Source organism: Rhinopithecus bieti, unplaced genomic scaffold, assembly GCF_001698545.2.
Source record: "Rhinopithecus bieti isolate Rb0 unplaced genomic scaffold, ASM169854v2 scaffold_10604, whole genome shotgun sequence".
Classification (NCBI taxonomy): Eukaryota; Metazoa; Chordata; class Mammalia; order Primates; family Cercopithecidae; genus Rhinopithecus; species Rhinopithecus bieti.
Window position 1 is genome coordinate 335,997 of NW_016806873.1, and position 22,063 is coordinate 358,059.

The 22,063-nt window shown below is 39.2% G+C and overlaps 1 protein-coding gene across 2 annotated transcripts in view; it reads right to left on the reverse strand.

The window, feature by feature from the left end:
- Positions 1-7,859, reverse strand: part of DCUN1D4 (defective in cullin neddylation 1 domain containing 4) — an 84,983-nt gene extending 77,124 nt beyond the window's left edge. Inside the window, exon 1 of one of the 2 annotated variants that reach the window (XM_017878308.1) lies at positions 7,776-7,859. In XM_017878308.1, the coding sequence (XP_017733797.1) occupies positions 7,776-7,815 (40 nt within the window). In that variant the 5' untranslated portion in view covers positions 7,816-7,859. Of the gene's footprint in view, positions 1-498; positions 525-7,775 lie in introns of those variants that run through there. The other variant, XM_017878315.1, reaches the window with a different exon arrangement.
- Positions 7,860-22,063: the final 14,204 nt, after the last annotated feature.

Consider the following 22,063-nt stretch of genomic DNA (forward strand, 5'->3'; position numbering starts at 1 on the left):
CAACCCACCCCACCCTACCCTGCCTCCATCCCCATCCCCACCACCAACTGCAACAACAACATACCTACAAGGCATCACCATATCCCAAGGCCCTGCCCCATCTGGGAGCCTCAAAGAGTAGGTGACACCACAAATCACAGGTAACAGAACGCATGGTCTTTTTGGTTTTAGATTTCTGCAGCCAAGGCTTTTGGGTTTCGAGGCTCTGAAATTTAGATTTTAAATCAGGACACAGATGTTATGCTATTTGGAAGGGGCTCAGACAAACCAGTTTCTGTGTCCCACAGCACTCCCATGCTAAAACGCTCCCTCCATCTTAATCTCTAATTTCTCTTTAATAAATTACATCCTTATAATTTTATTTATATTGTATTTTTATCATTCAAACATTTATGGATCACTTTATGGAATCTCAGAACTGTACCTGAAGTTATTTATTATTTACTTCAGGTTCCTTCTCAAGACAAGAATCTCTCATAGAACATCCTTATTGATCACCTTTATCACGACAGTGCCTCAGCGGGGCTCCACAGTGATGGGTAGGTACCTCTGAAACTCTTGAGATAGTGGATTGCTTCTTGAGCAGATCTAGCAGTAAGAATATCCGCCTTTACTCTGAGCAGGGACGCTGTTTCTGCATTCCTCTATTTATGTTTCAGCTTAATCTACATCTAGGAAATAGTAAATTATATGTCTTCTTATACAAGTTTCAGATCTTTTGTATGTGTAATATTTATGGTTTTTTTTTTTTTTACCGTTTACTATGGTATTTCAAAGGCTGAGACACGTTATTATGCACAGAAAAAGGCTTCCTTCGTGACACCTCTAAATTACAATAAGCCCACAATTAATTATAGCTAGCCATTTGCTGTATTAATTTATTTGCAGCATACTTTATAATAATGTGTATAAGAGTTAAGCTAGATGAAGGATGGGTCGGCTCCCAACACTGGCCTGGCATATATATGGTGTCCACAAAAATTTATGGAATGTACAACCTGTTATTTCTCAACATTGCTTTCAGTTGAGTCAGTATGATTATTTTCAAGTAAAAAACAGACTTAGAGGTAATTTACCCAGATCTTTATAATGTGTCAGCTACAGCCTAATGATTAAGAGGCGAAGCTCATTCCTAGTCGGCTGAGCCTCACTGCCGCCACGTTTTATGAAATATAGTAAAATGACTACATAATGCTCTGCAAATATTAGCTGGTCATTTAAATAATCCATACCATGTAAACATATGAGATCAGGAAACTTGTTATAGTTATTTTTTTATTTGCCTAGCACCTAGTACAATGCTTTCAAATATTGTAGTAGGCACTGGTTAACCATACCCCTTAAAATGAATGTTTACTATACATGAAATTTTAGATCTGGAAAGGAACCTTGGTGATTATCAAATCCAATGTCCTCGTTTTAAAAATATGAGACTTGAGGTCCAAAGGAGTTAAATGTCTAATCTGAGTCACTCGGCTAGTTGATAACAAAACAGTGCTTAAATTCAGGTTTCCCAACTCTTAGTCTGGGTCTATCCTCTGTACCACACTGTCTAATATCAAAGCTTCAGATTCCGAAGATAGGTAAACTACTCTCCCTTCCCATCTGAAAGTTACTATGCCAATCTAATACAAGTCTGCTTCATGGTGGAAATGTTGCCTTCTTTTTTATGAATTTCATTCAGGATTTTTTCAGTATATAATTCAATACTTTACTTTTTTTTTCTCATTGGTAGTATCCCCAAAGAACATGATCCCCATGGAGAGGTTTACTGAGATAATAATGTTATACTTCTGTACATTTATATTTGAATCCCTGGAGAAAAAAAATTAATAATTGAATATCTTGGGACTGTGATGGGTAGAGATATTTGGAGATGCAGTCTTTATGCTATTTCATTTCACCCAGTTAGTGCCTTAGGGTAATATTGAAGCAAGTTACTTCATGTTAATGATACCTAATTTAATTGGAATTTTCCTACTTTATTAGTTGTACAATATTAATTTTAATCAGATATATTTTGAAATGCCCTAAGCCTAGATTAGAATGTGATATGGAGAAGTCTAGTAAGAGAAAAAAAAACAGCAGAGCTCTTCAATTAAATGTTAAGCTTTCCCCTAAATTCTGCTAAGCCCACTGTAGCATGCTTTTCCTGTGTGTGTTGGGATTGGGAGTAGAAGGAAAAATAGCATAGTCCTCAAGACTGAAATTAAGTTGGGCCTGCACAGACAGATAAATGTGTCCCTGGTAAGATTTAAAAAGAATAAGAAAGAACACAGTACAGGGAGGAATTAATTTGGCCTTAGATTACAGTGAGAGAGTTGGCGGAACTCCTTTAGTAATAAAAAGTCAGGCTAGGTGAGTTTCTAGGATTTGGAAATGAAAATAAACCCCCTCAAAAAGGAGAATTTATCCATAAAGGGCAGGATAGTTTTCTTTCTCCAAATATGACCAATTGAATTTGCTGTCCCAAGTGACAACAGATTCTTTCTTAATGCTTCCTATGTGACGGGCACTACTCTGATAGTACTGTACTGGTAAACCAATCTACTTAATCTCACAACAATCCAGTGGAGTACTAATAACTAATAGTATCCCCAATCTACAGATAAGTTAACTGAAGCTTCAAGAGCTTTGGTAACTTGCTATCCAGCTAATAAGTGAACATGCCCCTAAGTAGCCAGACTCCCTGTTTTTAATATTCCTGTGCTGGGCATTTCTTGCTTGCTTGCTTGCTTACTTTCTTGCTGGTTTTCTTTCTTTCCTTCCTTCTTTCCTTCCTTCCTTCCTTCTTTCTTTCCTTCCTTCCTTCCTTCCTTCCTTCCTTCCTTCCTTCCTTCCTCCCTCCCTCCCTTCCTTCCTTCCTTCCTTCCTTCTCTCCTTCCTTCCTTCCTTTTCTCTCTCTCTCTCTCTCTCTCTCTTTTGAGATGGAGTCTCACTCTGTCACCCAGGCTGGAGTGCAGTGGTGGGATCTCCATTCACTGCAGCCTCTGCCTCCTAGGTTCAAGTGATTCTCCTGCCTCAGCCTCCCAAGTAGCTGGGATTACAGGCACACGCCACCACACCCGACTATTTTTGTGTTTCCAGTAGAGACGGGGGTTTTGCCGTGTTGGCCAGGCTGGTCTCGAACTCCTGACCTCAGGTGATCTGCCCGCCTCAGCTCCCAAAGTGCTGAGATTACAGGCATGAGCCACCACGTCTGGCCAGTTCCTCCTCTTTTTAATCAGGTTAATATATGCCCCTATACACCTCAGAGATTATTTATAAGGATACAATAATATGGATGTAACATGCTCTCAAAAGATAGTGAAACCAGGCTGGGACTGGTGGCTCATGCCTGAAATCCCAGCACTTCAGGAGGCCGAGGTGGGCAGATCGCTTGCACCCAAGAGTTTGATACCAACCTGGGCCAACACAGGGAGACCCCATCTCTACAAAAAAATGCAAATTTATCTGGGTGTGGTGGCAGCTGCCTGTAATCCTAGCTACTCAGGCAGCTGAAGTGGGAGGATCCCTTGAGCCCTATGGGTGGAGGCTGCAGTGAGCTGAGATCACACCACTGCACTCCAGCCTGGGTGACAGAATGAGACCCTGCCTCAAATAAATAAATAAATAAATAAATAAATAAATAAATAAAGTGAAACTAGGCCTCTTTCTAGGATGAACATCTAGCCACTCAGATTCCTTTTATAGATATATATAATGAAAAGTATGGGTCAGAAGGATTACTTCCAGGTTACTAAATTCTTATCTGTTTTACCCTTTGGCCTTATTCCCACAGCAAATGAGATTATTTATTCAGTGTGTTTAATGAAGCTCTGCTGAATGTTATAAATTCTCACCTTTGACATATCACTGAGAACCCAGGCTGGAGTGCAGTGGCATGATCTCAGCTCACTGTAATCTCCATCTCCTGGGTTCAAGTGATTCTCGTGGCTCATCCTGTAGCTGGGACTACATGTGTGTGCCACCATGCCCGGCGAATTTTATATTTTTAGTAGACAGGGTTTCACCATGTAGGTCAGGCTGGTCTCTAACTCCTGACTTCAAGTGATCCGCCTGCCTTAAGCCTCTCAAAGTGCTGGGATTGCAGGTATGAGCAATAGCACCTAGCCTTATACTTTTAAATTTTCTAAAAAATTCTGATTTCTTTCTTTAGGAAGAAGTCATCTTAGAAATCTCTCAGAAAAGCTAAGAATTTTCCAATTATACTTAGATGTGACATCTGTGTTTCAATTTTAATTTCATTTAGCAATTTTTTTTTTGCCTCTCCTGGATATGGAGAAAATATCATTTATTTGTAAATTATTTCTAACTTCTAAGATTTCTAAACACATCACTATCAGGGTAGCATTAGTAAGTCTTTTTGCTAACATTTTATTCCAGTACAGCCATAGAATTCTTAAACTGACTTTTTTCCTTTTTACTCAGGACCTTTTATTTTATGGAAATCACACCTGCCTAGGGAATTAACAAAATATTTGAATAAAAATATATCATTCATTACCACATGTTCTTCTCTGAATTGAGTATTTTCACCTTATTCTGCATTGAGCTAATCAAGTCCTAATGATGCTGCATTAAATTTGATCTCAGAAGGTGCAGTTTTCCAATTGAGTCTAAACAATGTGTGACCTTTATAGTGTTTTCCATAAATATAGCATTGCTTCAGTTACTCCAGTTAGCAGGGGCTGGAGGAAAGAATAATCATTTTATTTGAATAATGGCATCTGTGTATGATCGGGCTCTTCATTTCTCCTTGCCTTCTCTAGCCTGCTACCATGAATACAGTGTCTTTCTAACATCCCTCTCAGGGCAGTACAGGAGACCCCATCCATCTCTGGTTGTTGGTGGCTGCATGGCAGCTGAGCATCTCATTATGGCAAAGTGAAGCATTCAGGGAAGTGGATGGGGAAGGCAGACAGCAATAGGAAATGGGGTAGGGAAAAGGAGGATGGGAGCTGTGGAAAATATGTGCTCACTTCCTTGGTGATGATAATGTGTTATGGAAGTAAGAACTTCCTGTCCTAGCGGGGAAGAACATGCAGTACGTCAAAAACCCATGAGTAAGCAGATTCCAGACCCTACAACCAGGTTGCAGCCACCTCATCCACCCCATTCTGCCCAACACTCAGATCTGAACCCCAGCTGAATCTACCACAGGGGCTATGCTGGTGGGAGAAATGCAATGAATCAAAGCATTGAAGAAAAATCTATGGTTCCAAAATTGAAAAAGAAATAAATTTGGAGACACACACATGTGTTCATTTGCAGGCATGCACACAAACACATGCAAACCACTAGCTTACCCCACTGAAAAATATTTATTTCCAACTAACCCGAATGCTTACATTTTACTTTGTTATACTGCCTCAGCCAAGCAAATGGCCCTTAACATTTCAGGGGTCACAGACCCCTTTTAATAATCATTCACAATGATGATTGTCAGAGGCCTGCAGCCTTCTCATCCCTACCCCACTGGCTCCTGAGTTAAGAATTCCTAGATTAAACATTTGAGTTAACAAGTATTTCATTTTTAAAAGCCAGGGGCTTTGGGGAACAATCCATGGCTATCAGTAATTTTGTTAGTGAAAGATTAGTTCCACTCTGTTAGCTTTCCTTCCGAGTCTGGTCAACATCCGAGCCTGCACTCAAATGATGGGAATTCTGTTAGGGGGCTGGTGGGTGAAGTGAACAGTTTCAGGCTGTAGAGCAGTGGGAGGAGGAAGGCTTGGCTTTGGGGGCCAGCATTTTAAGGCAGTGGGAAGGTACTGGACATGAAGCAAGAGAGGAGAAGAGCTCTTGGAGACGAAATTCCAAGAATAGATTTCATCTCTTTCCAAATTTTACCCACTTCCAGTTCCAAACAGGGGTCTAGTCAAAACTGCTTCTTGTGCAGCCACCCACACCCAGACTTGGGTACCCCCACCCACGGTCTCCCTTTGCCATCTCTCTCGTCTCATCATGGCATCCCCTCACCCTCAACCCGAGGCCTCAAGCAGCTCCTCAAGCCCCAGAAATGCCCCAGACCTCCCAGCTACCCTGTCCCCACCCCACAGGCTAATCTTAGCCTGCAAGTCCAACCTTGGGCCCCCACAACAACTTATCTCTTATTCTTTACTCTTCTATCTCACAAGCACTTTTTCTGACTTCAAAGCACCATCACCACAACCTCAGTGGTTCCTGAACCTCCATTCACATTTTATAACTTTAGCTTTGAGAAACATTTCAAATCCACAGATAACAGATTAAGGAATAGAAATATTGGCAAACATTTTGTGTACCACTCACTTTGTACCAGGGTACTGTTTCAAGTACTTATGTTAAGTCATTAATCCTCCCAACAATCCCAGGAGGTAGATATTTTTGTAAAACCCACTTTATAGGTGAAAACACTGAAGCACAGAGAGGTAAAGTAACTTTCTCAAAGACACACAGCTAGTAAGTGGTGGAAGTCAGAGAATGAAATCCTAGCAGACCAGCTTCAGATCGGTATTTTTACTCACTGTGCTGTGTTGCCTCTTTGATAACATTTTACAAAGGGCTGCTTGGCCACCCGCTACCTGCATCCCCAGCACAGACTCCAAATTCTTTAATGTGAAAGCTGTGCTTGTTTTTCTAGCATCAGTAGATACCTAGCATAGTCTTTGGAGTCCACGGCAAATCTCCTGTGTTCTCTCTGCCCCCCATTAGGGGCAACATGAAACACAGTTTCCCCAGTATCAGGGTATGGGCCTTTATTCTCTTCCTTGATAAGCAGATTAGAGGATCTGGAAACAGGACCACAAGTTGGTATATGTAAGAGTAGGTCCCTAAGTAGCAAAGTGTAGTTGCAGGTAACGCGACTTTAAAGGATTGCCATTGTGCATGGATCAGAAGTGTGTCATTTGCTCCCATTCTCCCACATCCTCTTTGGGAGCCTCTGCTTCCCTTTCCAGATTCCTGTCCCAGGTGCCCAGGGCCTCTGACCATGGCTCCTGGTGGGTGGCCCTCCTGGACAGACTGCTCCCATTTTCGGGCAAGGCCCATTCTCAGCAAGTAAAGGCAAACCTCACTCTTTGTTCCCTAATCTTGTGAATAGGCTGAAGATTAAAAAGAGCTTGAGCAACATCCTTGAAGAAAGCCACAGAGAAGAAGCCTGAAGACTCAGAAGGAGAATAGATGAGTGCCAAAATTATTCTATTTTAATGATCTAGGGAAGGGTATAGGGCCAGTTGGGTGTGTAAGAGCCTCATGTCCTTTTAGCATCATGAAATGGAGATGCTTCTTTCTTCCCTGCCTCCCTGAAGCGCTCTCAGTTTGTGCTACTGGAGCACAAACTACCACCCTCCAAAACCCCCAGCACACATACGAAGTATAGACCTCAAGGGAAACAGCCTAATTCAGATACCCTAGAGACATTTGTATTTAGGACCTATTTTGATTAACTTGCCCTTATCAAAACTTGCTTTTCCAGTGTCTCATTCCCTCAGATCCTTGTGAATGATTGGCTTGCTGTTCTTGGTTAGGGGAAAAATATAGACAAGTTATTATCCCTTACAAACAGATTTACAGCAAAAAAAAAAAAAAAAAAAAAAAAAAAAAAAAAAAAAAAAAAAAAAAAAAAAAAAAAAGGGGGGGAGGGGGGGAGAGAGAGAGACTCCTAACAAACAAATGGCTCAACACCAAAACCTAATATACTTCCCCAAGCCAGACTCCCACTCTCAAAATCTCCCCTCCTTCCACTCTCGGTATACAAATCCTCCTCCACCTTGATGCCACAGCTTAAAGCTCACCTCCATTAAGCCTTCCTTCACTGAGGCTCCCCACAGTCATGTCTTTTTCCACTTACTGCCTCCAGCACTAGAACAGAATTTTGCTGGAGAACCAGAACCAGAACAAAAGGGAGTGGAATCTTGGGGCTAGATAATCTCAGAGGTCAGCTCAGCACATTCTCTCCTTTCACAGGTGAGGAAAGGAAGACACAGAAGTGGCCAGCCTGTGGACATATGTGGGCTGTTTGGGGGACATCTGGAGTTGTTTCTGTTTAGCCCTCCCATCTGTGGCTGAGAAGGACTCCTTTGTCTATTTGGAAACTGTTTACTCCACCATTTATGCAACTAAGTTTTATTAGGGGTTGCCAGTCAGGGAGACTCCCACTCCCAGAGAGCATGTGATCTCAGCTGGACCAATAAATATCCTTTCCCGGAATTCTAAAAATTAGAATTAAGGAGAAGCAACCTTCTCTGGCTGTGAGCTCATAGCTACCAACAACTATGGCTCCCACCTCATAGAAAAAGCTAGTCTAAGAGAAATAGGCAGAAACACTCATTTCCTTACATTCTCATTTCATTCATGAAACAACTATTATTTATCCAGGGCCTTCAATATGCCAGACACTGTCCTGGGCTCTAGACATTGTACATTGAGCAAGAATGTACCCAGTTGCTGCCTTCATGAGGCTTTTCTTAAATAATCATGTAAGCAAAGTAAAACTACCATTTTAACAAGTAGTGAGATGAAAAAGTGCACAGTTTTTTTGAGAGATGTGGAATCTGGCTCAGTTGCTATATACAGTTGTGCAATTTGTGCACTGCACAAAACAGCATGAGCAAAGGGGCCAAGCAGGCTGAAATGTTACTTATACTCTGCTCATCAAGCCAAGAACCCTGGTGAGAAGCTGTGTTTGCTTAGAAAAGGGGCACTCTGTTTTTCCCATACTGGCACTGTCTAGCCAAAGGGATCACCTTTTTCTAATTTGCCCAAACACTTGAGTGGAACAGCCAGGAATCTGGGTGTGATCCAGTCAGGGAGTTGAGTGGTAGGAGGGGGAGGCTTCACTGAGGAGGTGACTGGAATCACATGAACGATGAGCAAAAGATAAACTAAATTGGAGGAAAGAGCTTTCCAGACACAGAGAACAGCCCATGCAATGGCCTTGTCTTGATGATGACTTTCTAGCCTCTGGTTTCAATCACTCCCAAGGCCTGGCCAATTCTCTGCCCTTCCAGGGCATTGGTCTCATGGCAATCCTTCCCCCTCTGTAGTTCAAGTTAGGTTTCTGTCCCTTGAAACCAGGAAAGTCACAGCTCATAGAGCAAAGCTTGTCCAACTCTCCTTCCTCCAAAGTCCAGGGAGCCTCCATTATCTCTACCAGACCCCATACTTCCATGATAGAAACTTCTACTCTGTATGACTCCCTCTCCTTTAGAGCAAGAACTCTATCATTAATGATTTAGCACTGTCTCTAGCAGATAATAGAAACTCAGTAAATATTTCACAAATCAAGATTTGACAAATTCTTTGCCAGTAGTCATTTCATCCACCGTGGCTGGATGATGTGGTGAAATATTGAGGGATAGATTGGCTTTTCTGTACTTCTCTCATCACCCTCCAAGTTCATCCACAGGCTTCTACTGGTAGTATTTCTATATGCAGTCTCGGGCTTATACTTACGTTAGTAGATGACTCCGATTTGAGTCTGATGACTCTAGAATTTGTCTATGGATAGAGGGGTTGATTTCATGAGGAAAAGAGTCTGCAGCTTTTATTCTGTCTCAGTATGTTGAGTGCTAGTGGGCCCCCTTTAGGTTAAGATGCTTTTCAGATCTGAAAGTCTATCTCTGAATATTAAAGATGACTTTCACTCTGTGCTTAATATCCACTAGGGCCCTGTCTAGAGGTGTCAGGCAACTCGAAATCCTCTGTGGTTTTTGTCATCCAGCAACAGTCTGCTTTCCCATTGGTCTTTGTATTATTCTCATACTAAAGGCAATCACTCTTTGCAGCATATCCTTCCCCTGCAACTCCAGGGCCTGAAGAATTTCACCTTCTTGCTGCATCTCGTGCTGTTGCTGCTGCTGCCACCACCATTGCTATTAGTTTTGTTAAAGAAGCTGGTGTTTGAGGCTTTTTGTTTAAAAGGCTGGTATTTGAGGCTGATATTTGAGCTGGTGTTTGAGACTCATGTCCCTTTTTAATAAGCCAGACTCTATTGACTGAGACCCAGGCTAGACTACAGAGGCTGCTGAATAAACCAATATTTGGGCATAAGAATCATAGAATTAGGTTGCTGTTCTTCCCAGCATCTTGGGATCCAAGGGTTTTGAGAGTATCTGTCGTTCTTTTCACAATTCATCCCATAAGAGGATAAACATGAAGACAATGCATCCATCAGATTCTATTCACACTTTCTCCCCCAAAACTATAGAACCAGCAAATCTATTGAAGCCAGGTGGTGGGGGTTGCAAAAAGATGCTACACCTAGATTTTGCAATGAAATAGCCAAGGTTTGAACTTGGCTCTTCCACCCAACAGAGGACATTGTTATACCGCCTTTCTAGGCAAGATTTTTTCTATCTCTAAAATGGCCCAATAGCGCCACCTGCCTCACAGGCCTGTTGTGGGGACTTAAGCAGACAATTCATAATGCGAAAGACAGAATAATGGCAAAAGAGACTTTGTAGATGTGATTAAGGACCCTGAGATGGGGAGATTATCCTGGATTCTCACTGTGGGCCTCATGTAATCACAAGTGTCCTTAGAAGTGAAGGAGGGAATCAGAGAAGAAGATGTGATAGAGTCAGAGTAAGGCAGTCTCTGGAGGGAGCCAGGAGCCAAGAGCTAATGAACATGGTGACCTCTAGAAACTGAACAGGGCAAGGAAACAGATTTACCCTAGAGCCTCCAGAAGGAACACAGCCCTGACAACACCTGGATTTAATCCCATGAGAGCCATTTTGGAGTTCTGATTCGAGAACTATAAGACAATAAATATGTGCTGTTTTGAGCCAGTAAAATTTGTGGTAATTTGTTATAGCAGCCATAAGAAATTAATACTGCATGTAAAACACTTATTCAGGTACCTCATAAAATTTCATAAGTTGCTGTGGCTTTCAGTATTATTTTTGTTTCCTTTAGCCAGATTACTTTTGTTGTAAATGATAAAAGTTCAACCTATATAGCTTAGGCAAGAAAAAAAAAAGGAGTAATCAAAACAAGGCAAAGCAGGTATACTAATAGAAGAAAATGTATTTATTGAGCACTGGCCCTGACACTGAGAAAGGGGCCTCAGTGGCTTGCCTGGGACCATGTAATAAAAAAGCAGATACTCTTGCCCAGGACTTTGCACCTTTACAATGTGGTGCAAAAGTACAAGAGTGTATTAGAGATAGTCACCTGACTCCAGCAAAGTTGAGGGTCTAACAGAAAAGCAGAGAATTCAGAAGTAGCAGAGTCCAGCATTGTGCAGGAAGTGTCTGGAGCACTGGCCTGGTGTCAGTGGCAGCATCCTAAGTGGCCCATCTCTGTGGCAAGACTTAAATTATGCTCTAAACTGCTTGGTTCTTGTATAAGCTAGGGTTTTCAACCTTTCCATACATTCTATGAACTCCCCAGTGCTTTCCCACTAAATGAATCATCTGTATAAGTTAACCAGAGTCACTTTTGTTGTGTGCAGCCAAGAATCTTGCCAAGTTCCACAGACATAATCTAGCCTCAGGGTCAACTTGATCCAGGAACTAGAACTCAGTGGGACTCCTCTCACTGTCTTGTTTCCACTTCTATGTATGTTTTGACTTGTTTTGGTTGTGATGGTGGTTTTGAGTATTTTTTGTGTGTGTGGTTTCACACACTTCTCATTTTGGTAAGGATATATTGTCTTGCAGTTTAGGGTCACTCTTTAAAATGTGTGATCTCAGGATCTTGATTGGCAGGGCTTAAATCATGTGCTTATATCTAAGCCTATGGCATAGCAGGTGATGGAATAGAATAGGCCAGGACTGAATCATGTAACTTATTCTGGGGCCATTGGATACTAGGATTGGGAGCCCCAAAGGAACAACATAAAGTTAGTAAAGAAGGGGCAGTACTCAAAAGAAGACATGAGGCTGTTTCCAGAAGAATCGAGGAAAGAAATGCTAAGCAGGAAATTTTTTTAAAGATGTCTACTTTATTATTGTTATTTTATGACAATGCATTCATTTGTTCTAACAATACTTGTTGAGCACTTGCTATGTACCATGCACTGTGCTAGACTCTAGGGATACAACAATTAGCAAAACAGATAAAAAGTCATGCATAGAAATTCAAGGAACACTGAAAAGTCAAAACAGTATTGAAAAATAACAACAAAGTTGGAAGCTCACACTTTCAGATTTTAAAACTTACTACAAGTCTACAGTAATATAGATGATGTGTTACTAGCATAACGATAGACATGTAGATCAATAAGATAAGATTCAGAGCACAGAAATAAAAATGTAAGCATTTATGGTTAATTGATTTTTGACAAGGCTGCCAAAGCAATTCATCAGAGAAAGAATAGTCTTTTCAATAAATAGTGCTGGACAACTGGATATCCACAGGCAAAAGGATAAATTTGCCCTGCTACCTCACACTATATACAAAACATAACTCAAAATGGATCATTGACTTCAGTGTAAGAGCTAAAACTGTAAATAAAGGCTTATAAGAAAAAGGCATACATTTTTGTGAACTTGAAATAGGTAATGGTTTCCTAGATTTAACACCAAAAGCACAAGTGACAAAAAATATACAAATAAACTGAACTTCATCAAAATTAAAAACTTTTGTGCTTCTAAGGACACCATGAGGAAAGTAAAAAGGCCATGCACACAATGAGAAAAAAGATTTGCAAATAATATATCTTACAAGGTATTGGTATTATGAATATATAAAGAACTCTCACATCTCAACTTTAAAAGGACAACTAACTCAATTTCAAAATGGGCAAAGGACCTGAATAAACACTTCTCCAAAGAATATACACAGATGTCTAATAAGCACATGAAAAGTTTCCCCGGTATCTTACTTATTAGGAAAGTGCAATTCAAAACCTCAGTGGGATACCCTTTCATACTTACTAGGATGACTCTAATCAAAAGACAAATGATAAGAAGTCTTGGCAAAAGTGTTACAGACCAACACATCTTGGAGAAATTGGAACCCTTATACATTGCTAGTGAAAATGTAAAATGATAAAGCAGCTTTGGAAAACATTTTTTCAAAAGATCAAAAAAGACGAGGGCCTTATATGACAAAGAGTTCAATTCAACAAGAAGATATAACTATACAAATATATTCACCCAACTCAGGAGTACTGAGATTCATAAAGCAAGTTCTTAGAGACCTACAAAGAGACTTAGACTCACACACAACAGTAGTAGAAGACTTCAGTGTCCCACAGACAATATTAGACAGCTCATCAGTACAGAAAATTAACAAAGATATTCAGGACCTGAACTCAGCACTGGATCAAATGGACCTGATAGACGTCAGAGAACTCTCCACCCAAAAGCAACAGAATATGCATTCTTCTCTCAGCCACATGGCACATACTCTAAAATTAATCACGTAATTGGATACAAAACATTTCTCAGCAAATGAAAAATAATTGAAATCATAGCAACTACTCTTTCAGACCACAGTGCAATCAAATTAGAAATCAAGACTGAGAAATTCACTCAAAACCCTACAATTACGTGGAAACTGAATAACATGCTCCTGAATAACTTTTGGGTAAATAATGGAATTAAGACAGAAATCAAGAAGTTCTTTGAAACTATGAGAACAAAGCTACAACATACCAGAATCTCTGGGACACAGGTAAGGCAGTGTTACAAGGGAAATTTATAGCACTAAATGCCCACATCAAAAAGCTTAAAAGACCTCAAGTTAAAAACCTAGCATCACAACTGAAAGAACTAGAGAGCCAAGAGCAAACAAATTCCAAAGCTAGCAAAAGAAAAGAATGAACCAAAATCAGAGCTGAACTGAAGGAGACTGAGAAACGGAAAACCATTCAAAAGATCAAGGAATCCAGGAGGTGGTTTTTTGAAAGAAATTAATAAATTAGACCACTAGCTAGACTAATAATGAAGAAAAGAGAGAAGATTCAAATAAACACAATTGGAAACAACAAGGGAGATATTACCACTGACCCCACAGAAATACAAACAACCATTAGAGAATATTATGAACACCTCTATGCACATAAACTAGAAAAAATCCAGAAGAAATGAATAAGTTCTTGGGCACATAGACCCTCCCAAGACTGAACCAGGAAGAAATTGAATCCCTGGGCAGACCAGTAATGAGCTCTGAAATTGAGTCAGTAATAAATAGTCAACCAACCAAAAAAAGCCCAGAACTGAATTCTGAAGCCCAGATTCACAGCTGAATTCTACCATATTTACAAAGAAGAGCTGGTATCATTCTTTCTAACCTATTCCAAAAAGTTGAGAAGGAAAAACTCTTCCCTAACCCATTCTATGAGGCCAGCATCATCCTGATACCAAAACCTGGCTGAAACATAACAAAAAAGAAAACTTCCAACTAACATTCTTGATGAAGATTGATGCAAAAATCCTCAACAAAATACTGGCAGGCTGAATCCAGCAGCGCATCATAAAGCTTATCCACCACGATCAAGTAGGCTTCATCTTTAGGATGCAAGACTGGTTCAATATACATGAATCAGTAAATGTGATTCATCACATAAAGAGAACTAAAGACAAAAACCATATGATTATCTCAGTAGGTGCAGAAAAGGCTTTCAATAAAATTCAACACCTTTCAGGTTAAAAACTCTCAATTAACTAGGTATTGAAGGAACATACCTCAAAATAATAAGAGCCATATATGATAAACCCACAGTATACATCATACTGAATGGACAAAAGCTGGAAACATTCCTCTTGAAACCCAGGACAAGATGTGGATGCCCTGTCTCACCAATCCAGTTCAACACAGTATTAGAAATCCTGGCCAGGGAAATCAGGCAAGAGAAAGAAATAAATGGCATACAAATAGAAACAGAGGAAGTCAGGCTATCCCTATTTGCAGATGACATAACCCTATATATAGAAAACCCCATGGTCTCAGCCCAAAAGCTCCTTAAGCTGATAAAGAACTTCAGGAAAGTCCCAGCTTACAAAATTATTGTGCAAATGCCTCAAACATTCCTATACATCAACAACAGTCAAGCTGAGAGCCAAATATGAAATGCAATCCCATTCGCAACTGCCACACAAAAGTAAAATACCTAGGAATACAGCTAACCAGAGAGGTGAAAGACCTCTACAATGAGAATTACAAAATACTGCTCAAAGAAATCAGAGATGACATAAACAAATAGAAAAACATTCCATGCTCATGAACAGGAAGAATCAATATCACTAAAATGACCACACTACCCAAAGCATTTATAGATTCAATACTATTCCTATTAAATTGCCATTTACATTCTTCACAGAACTAGAAAAAAACTATAATATTTTTAAGTTCATGTGGAACCAAAAAAGAGACTGAGTAGCCAAGGAAATTCTATGCAAAAAGAACAAAGCTGGAAGTATTACACTACCTGACTTAAAACTATGCTACAGGCCTACAGTAGCCAAAATATTATGGTCGTGGTACAAAAACAGGCACATAGACCAAGGAAATAGAATAGAGAACACAGAAATAAGGTTTCATACCTACAACTATCTGATCTTCAACAAAAATAAGCAATGAAGGGAGGATTCTCTATTCAATACATGGTGCTGGGGTAACTAGCTAGCCATATGCAGAAAGATTGAAACTTGACCCCTTCCTTACACCATATACAAAAATTAACACAAGATGGATTGAAGACTTAAATGTAAAACCCAAACTGTAAAAACTCTGGAACATAACCTCGGCAATACTATTCTGAACCTAGGAATGGGAAAAGATTTCTTGACAAAGATGTGAAAAGCAATTGCAACAAAAGCAAACATTGACAAGTGGGATCTAATTAAACTAAATAGCTTCTGCACAGCAAAGGCAATGATCAACAGAGTGAACAGACAGCCTACAGAATGGGAGAAAACATTTGCAAACTATGCGTCTGACAAAGGTCTAATATACAGCATCTATAAGGATCTTAAATTTACAATGAAAAGAAAGACAAACCCATTAAAAATTGTGCAAAGGACATAAATAGACACTTCGAAAGAAGACATGCATGTGGCCAATAATAATATGATAAAAAGCTCAACATTACCGATCATTAGAGAAAGGCAAAGCAAAACCATGATGAGATACCATCTCACACCAGTCAGAATCATTGCTATTAAAAGTAAAAAAATAACAGATACTGACAAGGTTGTGGAGAAAAAGGAATGCTTATACACTGTTCGTGGGATTGTGAGTTAGTTCAACCATTGTGAAAGACAGTGTGGTAATTCCTCAAATACCTAGAAACAGAAATATCATTCAACCCAGCAATCCCATTACTAGGTATATACCCAAAGGAATTTAAATTGTTCTATCATAAAGACATGTGTGTGTACATTCATTGCAGCACTATTCACAATAGCAAAGACATGGAATCAACCATAAATGCCCATCGATGGTAGACTGGATGAAAAAAAAAGTGTGGTACATATACACATGGAATACTGTGCAGCCATAAAAAAAGAATAAGATCATGTCTTTTGCAGGGACATGGATGGAGCTGTAGGCCATTATCCTTAGCGAACTAACACAGGAACAGGAAACCAAATACCACATCTTCCCACTTAGAAGTGGGAGCTAAATGATGAGAACGCATGGACGCATAGAGGGGAACAACATATATTGGGGCATATCAAAGGGTAGAGTGTAGGAGGTGAGAGAGGACTGGGAAAAATGACTAGTGAGTACTAGGCTTAATACCAGAGTGATGAAATAATCTGCACAACAAACCCCCATGACACAGGTTTACCTATCTATATAACAAACCTGCACATGTGCCTCTGAACTTAAATAAGAGTTAAATTTTAAAAAGCAGTTTTTCAAAAGTTTAAACATAGAATTATCATATGCCCCTGTAATTCCTCTCCTAGGTCTATACCCAAGAGATATGAAAACAAATGTCTACATAAAAACTTTCACGAATGTTCACAGCAACATTATTCATATCCATTAATTGATGAATGGATAAATAAAATGTGATCAATCCATATAATGAAAAGTTAATGGTAAGGAATGAAGTGTTTTATACTTGCTACGATATGGACCTTGAGAAGATTATGCTAAAAGGAGCCAGTCTTAAAAAGCACATACTCTATAATTCATACTTTATGAAATGCCCATAATAGGCAAATCTACAGAGAAAGAAAGTAGATTACTCATTGCCTCTTAGGATGGAGAGAAGAAGTGATGGCTAACAGCAATAGGGTTTTTTGGCCAGACACACAGTGGTTTACACCTGTAATCCCAGCACTTTTTGAGGCCAAGGCAGGTGGGTTAGTGGGAGAGATAAAATTAGATTTAAAAACTCTTATATAAAGGGCTTCTCAAAAGATACATGATAATTGAATTTTACTGATAATGATGATGAACGATCTTGCTGTTACAGTGAATGCTGTGATGCATCATCTAGATCCTCCTTCAGAGTTATAGAACTTATTTCCCCACCTGATATCAGTGCTAGTGTGGCAGATGGCCCTCAGCTGTCGGCTCTCTTTAAGGATTACCATGGCTAAGGAGAACTGCCTTGCCCAGAGTCAATGTCCCAGGGTAGCCCACATTGAATGACTTGTCAATGGAGAGATATAAACTCCCAGTCCCTCCATCCCAATGAGGGACAATTCTGAAGGGTCATTACAATTGCAGAGCCAAGACCTTCATTCAAACTGCAAGTAGCTTAACATCTCCCTCTTCTTTGCCCTGCTTCCTCCCCTCCCTTCTACTGGTGCAAATCTCAGGAGCACTCCTTTATAAACCTGTGCACACCGATCTCCCTCTCGGGGTCTGGTTCCTGGGGAACCCAACTCAGGAGAGTTGGTAACAAGGGTGGTATAAGAAAGCAGATTGAGCTTGGGCTTTGAAGCTGAAGGGCTCACTACCAGACTGGCAAAGAGGACCCCCTCACTTGTGCTAGATAAAACACAGGTAGCAGCTGGCACAAGGAAGTAGCACAAAAGTTAAAACATATATACTGGTGAACCAGAAGACATATTGGTGGGAAGGAAAGTACTAGCTGGTGAGATACATAGCAGGCATTTGGGAAATACGGGATGGGGAGAAGAAAGAAACTATAAAGACAGGGGGTCTGGGTGGCTAATTGACACTTTGAAAAAGGATAAAGAAGGGCCAAGCGTGATTAATTGGCAATTAAAAGCCCAGTGTGAATGTCAGAGGACCTCCTTGGTAACACATAAAGAGCCTCTCATCTCCTGCAGTTGGAGGTCAGAGAAAGCTGAGGAGCAGAATCAGGACTTAATTATAACAATGACAAAGCTTCACAGAAGATTAAACTCTCAACCAAGGCAAGTGTGCTCTGCCAACATCAGAACCCTGGTCAGGAAATGAGACTTTGACACATGACATGAAAAACACAAGCAACCAAAATGAAACAGATAACAAACTTCATTGAAACTAAGATTTTTTGCACATCAAAGACACTACCAAGAAAGTGAAAAGACTGTCCATAGAATGGGAGAAAATATTTGCACATCATGTAAAAGTCTGGTTTCCAGAATATGTAAAGGACTCTTTCAATTCAACAATAAAAATATGAACAACCCAATGAAAATCTGGGCAAAGCCTTTGAATAGATTTCATCTCAAAGATGTACAAATGATGAGCAAGCGCATGAAAAGATGTTCAACATCATTAGTTATTAGGGTTTTGCAAACCAAAACCTGAATGAACTATCACTTCACACCTATCAGAACGACTAAAATAAAAATTAAAAAATTTAAATCTGACAATACCAAATGCTGGTGAGGATGCAGTGCTCCCATCCTCCAGGGGTAGAGAATTAGATCCGGGCCTAAGTCAATGAGCTCATTGAATTTCTTTGGCCTTTGTAATTGGTTCAGTGACAGGCACATGACCTAAGTTAAGTCAGTCAGAGCCAGCATGTATTTGAGGTACTGGAGTCTTCATCTCTCCTTCTCTATTAAACCTGGGAGAGCTACCTGAGCCATCTTGCACTTAGGAAGGAGAACTTGTCTAAGAAGTCAATCCACCAGAGGGCAGAGCGAAGAGACAGAGAGAAGGAAACTGCATCCAAATGAAATAATTGAGAACTTAGTACGTTAGGTTGGGATTTAAGAGTCTTAATGCAATAAAAACAGTCATAAACAATGCAGTTTAAGCCATTAGGTTTACATTAGTATTCCCTTAATACTTTTAACTTCTGATAGAAATGTCAGCAGGATGTGTTGAAGGCTATTCAAATACTATCATTTTAATTACAGGAGACTTCCTATTCATGTTAGGTTAGTTGGCATCCTTCATTGCTATTATTTCATAACTCTGTACAAGTTTTTAGTATCCAGAATAAGAAAGACATAATTCTATTCTTGAATCTAGACACTTGGTCTAAAAAAGTGGTTCTCAATCATTTTTCTCTCATAATACATGTAAAAATGTAATGTTCCCATGAGCAACTTGTTCCCAAGGACTTATTAAGATTAGGAGTGTGAATATGAAAATACAAGGGAGTGAAATTGAGGTTAATATAAAGATAATTTTAAATGTATCTAATTTATTTAGAAAAAATACAATTCACATGAGAGGAAATATTTACAAATCATATCCAATAAGGACCTGGTATCCAGAATACATAAATAATTCTTACAATTCATCAACAAAAAGATAACCAGATTTTATAATGGACAAAGGAATTGAATAGACATTTATCTAAGAAAGATATACAAGCAACCAGGAAGCAAGTGAAAAGATGCCCAAAATTATTGGTTATTAGGAAAAGACAAATCAAAACCAAAAGGAGATACCACTTTATACCCACTTGGATGGTTATAACTGAAACAAAACAAAACAAAACAAAACCAGAAAATAACAAGTGTTGGTAAAGATGTAAAGAAATTAAAAGCCTCATCTCTTCTTGGTGAGAATGTAAAATGGTTCAGCCACTGTGGGAAATAATTTGGGATTTCTTTAAAAATTTAAACATAGAATTACTATTTGACCCAGCAACTTCACTCCTAGATACATACCCCAAAGAAATTAAAACAGGCACTCAATTAATTACTTTTACATGAATAGCAGCACTCTCACAATCACCAAAAGGTAGAAACAACCCAAATGTCCATGGATGGATGAATGAATAAGCAAATTGTAAGATAGATATACATGCAATGGAATATTATCAGCTATGAAAAGGAATGAAGTCATGCTTCAATGTGGATGAAGCTTGGAAACATTTTGCTAAGTGAAAGGAGCGAGACACAAATGGTCACATATTGTATAATTCCATTTATATAATACATTCAGAATGGGTAAATCCATAGAGACAAAGAATGGATTGGTATTTGTCAGGAGGGGTGGGGTGTAACTGCTTAACAGACACAGGGTTTTACTGTAGGGTGCTGTAAATGTTTTGGAACTAGATAGAGGAGGTGATTGTACAACATTGTGAATGTACTGAATGACACTGAATTTTTCACTTTGAAATGGTTAATTTGATGTTATGTGAATTTCACCTCAATAAAAACAAAATAAAGCATTAAAACATAGGCATTTAAGATATAAATAACCTACTAGTATATATCTAACTGTGTCAAGACATTATAAAGTGCCCTCCCATGAAAATATTACTACTATTTCTCTTTTAATTCTCAACTAAATGCCCACCACTGTGTTTCACATACTGACAAATGGATTGTTATGTAAGTGTGTGATTTTTAGATATACAATTCATTCTGCTTCCTCTTCTGTCAACTGGCTTATTTTGAAGGGGATATCACTCTCAATTTTCTTAGTTGAATTGTCAATTCTATTTCATCCACTCTCAAAGATATCTGTAAAGTCTTTCTCCCATGCCTTTAATATCTCAAGCCCATTTTATTTATCATTGTGACTCTATGCTCCTGTTAGATTCTACAACAAGAATGTTTTCAACATTCTGAATAAAAGAAAGGTTTAACTCTGTGAGATGAATCAACACATCACAAAGCGTGTTCACAGATAGCATCATTCTAGTTTTATTGCGGGATACTGGTTTTCACTCTAGGCCTCATTGGGTTCCCAAATGTCCCTTCAGAGATTCTCTAAATAGAGTGTTTCCAAGCTGCTGAATGAAAAGAAAGTTTTAACTCAGTGAGATGAGTGCATACATCGCAAAGCATTTTCACAGATAGCTTTCTAGTTTTATCGCAGGATATTCAGTTTTTCACTATAAGCCTCAATGGGCTCCCAAATATCCCTTCACAGATTCTACAAGAAGAGTGTTTTCAAGCTACTGAATCAAAAGAAATGTTTAACTCTGTGTGGTGAATCCACACATTGCCAAGTGTTTCCACAGATAGCTTCCTTCTAGTTATTATCATGGGATATTCAGTTTTTCACTATAGGCTTCAATAGGTTCCCAAATGTCCCTTTGCAGATTCTACAAAAAGAGTGTTTCCAACTAGCTGAATCAAAAGAAAGGTTTAACTCTGTGAGTTGAATCCACACACAGCAAAGCATTTTCACAGATAGCTTCTTTCTAGTTTTTATCGCAGGATATTCAGTTTTTTACTGTAGGACTCAATAGACTCCCAGATGTCCCTTCACAGATTCTACAAAAAGAGTATTTCCAACCTGCTGAATCAAATGAAAGGTTTAACTCTGTGTGATTTATCCACACATTGCAAAGCATTTTCACAGATAGCTTCTTTCTGGTTTTATTGCAAAATATTACATTTTCACTATAGGCCTCTAGGGGCTCCCAAATATCCCTTCGCAGATTCTACAAAAAGATTCCAACCTGTTGAATCAACAGAAAGGTTTAACTATGTGAGATGAATCCAGTCATTGCAAAGCATTTTCACAGATAGCTTCTTTTTAGTTTTATCACTGGATATTTGGTTTTCACTGTAGGCATCAATAAGCTCCCAAATGTCCCTTCACGATGTCTACAAAAACAGTGTTTCCAACCTGCTGTATCAAAAGAGAGGTTTAATTCTCTGAGATGAATTCACACATTGCAAAACGTTTTCACAGTTAGTTTCTTTCTAGTTTTTATCACGGATATTTGATTTTCACTACAGGTTTCAATGGGTCCCCAAATTTCCCTTCGTAGATTCTACAAAAAGAGTGTTTCCAA